The sequence below is a fragment of the Nilaparvata lugens genome, chromosome 1 (genome assembly GCF_014356525.2).
Source record: "Nilaparvata lugens isolate BPH chromosome 1, ASM1435652v1, whole genome shotgun sequence".
Classification (NCBI taxonomy): domain Eukaryota; kingdom Metazoa; phylum Arthropoda; class Insecta; order Hemiptera; family Delphacidae; genus Nilaparvata; species Nilaparvata lugens.
The window spans coordinates 20,156,722-20,163,420 of NC_052504.1; the positions used below are offsets into that span (position 1 = coordinate 20,156,722).

General features: G+C 32.5%; 1 protein-coding gene across 1 annotated transcript in view; it reads right to left on the bottom strand.

Annotated features, from left to right (window-relative positions):
* LOC111047570 (ankyrin repeat domain-containing protein 17) overlaps nucleotides 1-2,965 on the bottom strand; it is a 71,570-nt gene extending 68,605 nt beyond the window's left edge. The window contains exon 1 of the mRNA XM_039423139.1: nucleotides 2,617-2,965. Within this exon, the coding sequence (XP_039279073.1) occupies nucleotides 2,617-2,811 (195 nt within the window). The 5' untranslated portion in view covers nucleotides 2,812-2,965. The remainder of the gene's footprint in view (nucleotides 1-2,616) is intronic.
* Between the last annotated feature and the right edge of the window lie 3,734 nt (nucleotides 2,966-6,699).

A 6,699-nucleotide genomic window follows, 5' to 3' on the forward strand; every position in this document is an offset into this window, starting at 1 on the left:
ACCAGCCGGAGAGACCATTAGTTCGAAGGATCTATACTTGAGGTGGCGCCTTCAATCTTAGGTTAACACAAAGATAAGCTGTTCAGCTGATCCTGTTTGGCGCAACGCAGTAAGAGTAACTTAAAGAAGTAATAGAGTCGTGAACAAGTATTGGCAGCAAATTCCAAAGTTAGTAAACAGACCAACTGTCTACTAACGTTGGGCGAATCCATCAAGTGAACCAATGCTGGTAATGATAAGTGGGCATAAACCATGTATTTTTCACATTCAATTTGCATAACATAACATGTTAAAGATAATGATTTTTTGTGGAAAATGAATTGCCATGTTAAACAAATTTTCAAGTGCTCTAATTATTGCACTTATCCCAAAAACATACTTTTAACAAGACTCAAAAATACAATAGCTGTAGCAACACATTGATGTCAAAATACATCAACTGAGATTTAGTCAAACAAGATTCATAGGCCCGTATGCAGATGCTCGGTTTAAGGCCGGATCACACATAACCGCACCGAGCCTTTGTCGACTTACGGCAGAGTGTACGGACGTACTACGGCGAATGAGAAAACAAAGGCTTTTAAACGTGTTTAAATTCTGCCTCAATGGGTCTTGATTTCCAGGCACTATCCACCCAAGTTCTCTTCCATCGCTTAATTATTAATGTTTCCTCTTTTTCTTCTTCTAGAGGCAAGGCAATCATTGCTAAATCACTTTTCCGAAATTTTGAAAACACGATTGAAATCAAAAACAGAGATCAGAACATAGTAGGGCAATGTGAAAATCAATCTCAAAATCTTATAAAATTTAAGAATTAAACACAATTTAAATAGTTTTTTGATAAAATTCAGAAATTTACAGCAGAAAAAACAGTAGCATTACAGAACTGAGACACTGAAAAACTGACATGATATAGGTGGTAAAAAGAAAAGTAAAGTAAAGCTGTCGCACGTTGTACGTGTGCTCTCCTACCACCATAATACAATTCTTGTTGTATTAAAAAAAAATGCAATATGAGAAATATTTTTCATAACTGGCTACTAATTGAAATAATGAATATTTTGACTCTGCATAGTAAGTTTGTCTCTCTAGCATAAACACTACAGTCCATTGTAATGAAATAAATCAACTACCTAATTCGTCAATACAAATAATAAACATGTATTCAGGAAATACAACAAGCTCGAAAGATTATGATTTCCATCTAATTTAATCAGATAGCATACAAGGTCCGTTAAAAACGTGGCACGTGGAAATTGTATTAATCAATTTAAGAGAGCTCCCAACATCAATAGGCTATATAAATTATAACTCAATATTTTTTTTTTATTTGTGATATTAAAGTTTAGATATAGATCATTCACAAATCAGAAGAAATTTCTAGTGCGTCTCTAACAATTAGCTTGAAATAAAAATAAAATAATTCTGATAGAGCACCTGATGTAACTCGGCATACGTTGAATTGAACAAAGAAATATTAGTTACAAAGTATGGCGTCAATATTTATTGAGATTCGGTCATGAAATAATTTATAAAAGTTACCGTCACATATAGATTTGAGATAGAGAACTAAACGTTAAAATTAAAAAAAACCTAAAGTCTATAAAAACAAAAAGCGGCATATGACAGCAGTCAATAATTAGGTTATGTTATATAAACCATTGTAATAAGGGATTGAAAGAAATTATAACCATTTATTTAATAATCATTGTAGTAGCTACAAAACGTTGCCATCATAACAACTAACAACTAATTTTTGGTGCCGTAATTCAAGCATTGTATTAGAAAAACTGATATCACAAATGAGAGTTGAAACAAATGAGCATCATAATGAGAATTGTCAATCAATTTCATTGAAAAAGTATATAAGTATCAACTAGCTTACCGTATTGAATAATGATATGCTTGTTTTTGATTAATTTACAAGAACCTACAGGTAAAAAAAGGAACAAAGCAATAATAAAATTACTAAAAAGTAAACTTCAAATAAGTGATAAGGAATAGTAGAAATAGTTAGCATAAATGATATAATCTTACGGTAGCCTAATGGATGATAAGAAATGTCATGAGACCGTATTAAAAAACTAAGAATATTACATATAAATCTTGAAACTAAGTAAAGCAGCTAGAACTCAAAAAATCTTACATCAAAAACAAAAATTAAGACATTCAAAAGTATTCAAAATCGACTAGGCTACATTAACGTGATTAAGTTCAAATATAATCAAATTTCAATCAATAATTATTGTTTATCCTAGCCTAAATATTACAAATCAGGAATATATTACAAAAGGAAACAAAAGAACAGTCCAATGAATACCTAGTATCATGTCAGGTTAACTATCGAAATCTAGGGTGGATAAATTGAATATTAGCGATAAGATGTTTTTACACATACAAAATGTAAACACAAACAATCACAAATACATCTTCAAATATTTTTTAATAAAAATAATCAATTTTTGTTAAATTAGACCATCAACGTCATACAATTTTACAAAGAGAAAAATTGTGCCTAGGCTTACATTGTCTCGGGCATAGCTAGTTCACAAGATGTCTCCATAAAGTTCAATGAATGCATTTAATAATCAAACCAAATGAATAATTATTTATTACCTCGGAGACGTCATCGTCTTCGCTTTCTGATGAGTCTGTCATGAATCTGGGTTGTAACTCTGGAAAAGTATCCGTTTCAGACTTCGTAGGACTTGAGTTGGAAGATTGGGGAGTCGACGATTTCCCTACTTCATGGGCATTCACTTTTTCAAGTTTTTGATTATCTGCACTTGATCCTTGTGCTACATTCTGCATCTTTGATATATCTATGAATTTTATTGTTTTAAAAAACTAAACTAATTACAAAACACTCAGCACATAACTTTTTAAATAAACTTCCAGCACGATAGTCATTACACCAAATTAATACTCGGCCATGTCTACTACAATTCATTCTCCTACCCCTACCATAATCCCGGATGTTTCCGCTTCAGTGGAGTGCTGCTACCTAGTGACAACAAGCACAAACTACATCTATAATATCCTCAATTTATTGTAATAAATCGATTACAAACCATTTACAGCATATTATAATATCCCTACGCCTTTCTCATGATAGTTCTACTATTCAATTTGCAATTAAACTGTTCTACTTTTGAAAAGTGCCATTTCTCTGAACGATCAATTCATGCACAAATTAACTAGGATGTTCCAAGCTCTCATTCACAGTAGTATCTCTATAATCTAGTGTCATCTATGACTTGGTGAAAATTGGTCCTGGGAAAATTGACAAAAAAACTAAAATAAAGAAAAATCGAGAACTTGCTGATAAAGATTATCCTTCCAGTAAATTGATTCAAACTATCAACAATTTGTTATGGTTTACATTACAATTTCCTTTGCTTGCAATGTGCAATCATTATTTTAGTATGGACTTGGAGAGAGGTCACGACAACCAAACTACAAAACAGATTAATCAATATTGAATTAATTGATTTTTGATCGGAAGCATTTAATACAAGCTGATATTCAAATCTTTATAGCTGGAGAATATAATCAAAGATTCATTATCGATAACAAAATATCAAGGATCCATTACTATTTTGACCTATAATAATAGTAAAGATGTTTAAATGCAGCGCCACTATTTCTATATGGCGCGAACATTGCAGCGATTTGAAAAACATAATAGGCCTATTATTTTCTTAAAAAAAGATATAAAAAGATACAATCTTCCTTGAAGATTGGTGTTTATTCATGAAATAAATTTTAGAATAATGAAAAATCAATGAATAACGTGAAGAAATATTGTATGAGTACATTAAATGATCTGGATAAGTGAAAAATCGATAATAGATAACTTAGGCCCATATCTTTTAACTTTCCTTACCTGTGAAAGGAAAGGCAAGGAAAGTATTGCTTTCCGAAAAAAATAAAGGTACCCAAATTTCTAAACGTTTCAAGGTCTCCTGCGTCCAAAAAAGTGGGTTTTACTTTCTTTGCCCTTTTACCATAGGTAAGGAAAGTATTGCTTTCCAAAAAATTATGGTACCCCAATTTCCAAATTTCTATATGTTTCAAGGTCCCCTGAGTCCAAAAAAGTGGTTTTTGGGTATTGGTCTGTATGAGTGTATGTGTACACTATTCTCATCTCCCAATATTAACGGAACGACTTGAAATTTGGAATTTAAGGTCCTTACACTATAAGGATCTGACACGAACAATTTCGATCAAATGTAATTCAAAATAGCGGCTGAAATGGCAAAAATGTTGTCAAAAACAGGGTTTTTGCTATTTTCTCGAAAACGGCTCCAATGATTCTAATCAAATTCATACCTACAATAGTCATTGATAAGCTCCATCAACAAGTCCCATATCTGTAAAAATTTCAGTAGCTCCGCCCCATCTATGCAAAGTTTGATTTAAGATTACCAATAATTATCGTCAGGCTTCAGATACAATTCAAACAAAAAATGTCAAGTGGAAAAGATTGAGCATGAAATTCTCTACAATTAATGTTCAGTAAAATTTTCACCTAAAATTGAAAATAAGCTCGAAACTCGAGAAAATGTAATTATTCAATTGCAAACTGTTCATTCTATTAAATCATTTACTATGAAGAGATAGCAGACCTCGTGTGTCTCCAGCGTTATTGTCCTGTCACCAGATGGCTCAGATCTATGAATAGTAGACTTGAGATGCGCGTGAACACTAGCGTCAGGTGATAAATAATTTTCATAACGGCAAGGAAAGTTGTGTGAGTGAGCCACACCAGATTTTTTGTCATTGATTGACAATATCAAACCATTATTTCAAATGTAGGCCTATCATTTTCCACGTGAGCTATTTTTAAAAAAAAGAAAATATGACATCTGTAATATAAGATGTACTGAATATAGAATGTTCAGTTATTTCAGAAACTTTACTGAAAAATAGGTAGGATATATAAATTTGTATTAGGTAATCTTGATATAAAAGACTGTCAATTTTTCTCCCTGTGTCAGGTTTGAATAAACTAGATCAATAGTATCTAAATAACTATTTATTTACATGTTTTAGTTGAAGATCAGTACCGGTAGACAAAAAATACATTCAAGTTATAACATGAATATGTTTAGGTAGGCATATAAGGTGCACTTTACTTAGGGTGGGCACACTCCAGTTAGTCAAGACAAGACTAGTCACGATTAGTCAAGACAAGACTAGTCACAATACTTCACATAGTTGTTTATGAAGCAGCACACACCGATTAGTAATTGCAATTAGACATGTCTTCATAAGCAACTATGTGAAGTATTGTGACTAAACGTGTCTTGACTAACTGGTGTGTGCCTAGCCTTAGTAGGACTTGGCCCGGTTGCACAAAAAATTTTAATCGTGATTAATTCCACGAAAAACAATAATTATATTAATCACTATTGCAATTTAACCGGCTTTTGAGCAATCGGCACCAAGTAATATCAAAAATGTTTGAAAATATTAATTTGAAAATGTATTAGTTATATTACAATCATTAATTGAAAACTTCAAAAAAAAGAAAAATCAAAAAGTCTGCAAGCATTATTAAATATGCACAGATGTCTGTGTACGTTGCAACATTGGAACACCGGTGGATGGATTTTTTCTCTGTCTGTTACGTAGACCTATCCATATGCGTTTGCCTTTAGGCAGGTTACAGAGCTCGACCGACCGTCAGTGCGTATGTACCATCCTGACCATACGCATCCATAAATCAGTTTTATGTTTTACGCCTTGCGTAGCGTAGCTGTACAGTATAGAAATGCGTCTTCGGGAGATGTATCATCTCCCAAAGTTAAATCCACGCTATGCTGTTGTGAAATGGACAGATTGTTCAACATTAGTTGAAAAAGTAGTAAAATTCCCCATTTTAAACCATTACAAAAAAGTTTGTTCAAGATAAGCATTTAATTACACAATTTTAAATGAGTCAAGTTAAAAGGTCGGAAAATCTGGTATCCGCGACTAGAGTTGTGCGATTTGAGTCACTCTAGTGTGAGTAGTGCCTTAATTTACGGCATCCTTAGCCTACTCAACTGTTTAAGGTAAGGCATTCATTCATACCTAATAATACAAGTTTTTTATAGGGCTCTCACCGGCATTCCGAGTTCTTTAGGAAGTGATTGATCAAATTGCTTGCCAAAGGTCCAATCCTAAGCGACGACTCAAAGCTCGCTGCTATAGCCGCGTTGTATTAACTTGCATGGTATTATTGTATTCTATAAATGTCATCTATAGCCTACAATAATATGCAGTAATAGACTACCGCCGTTAATACGGAGCAGCTTCAGTGTAGAGAACCTTAAAAAAGGCCTCACAAGACAAAACGTTAGTTTTGTCGATAATGTGTGGCCTAACACCTAAAATGTAGTTAAATGAATGAATCTTACCCTGTTGGTATGTAAAACGCGTTGTCAAATGATTTCTCAAAAGTTGGAAAGTTATTTAATAAATTTTAAAAAATCCTAATTTGGTATTTTTCATTTTTTGACTTGTAGGCCTATTTATCACTATAGAAATGAATGCCTAATAGATTATACTAATATTAGTATATCAAGAATCAAGTGTTCCTTCCAAGAAACTATTTTCTACGAAAAATAATGTATATCATTATTATTTCTTAGATAGGTAGTTGTGAATAGTTGAGCTAGTAGCATCATTTAAAAATAATAATCGGAGAAAAAA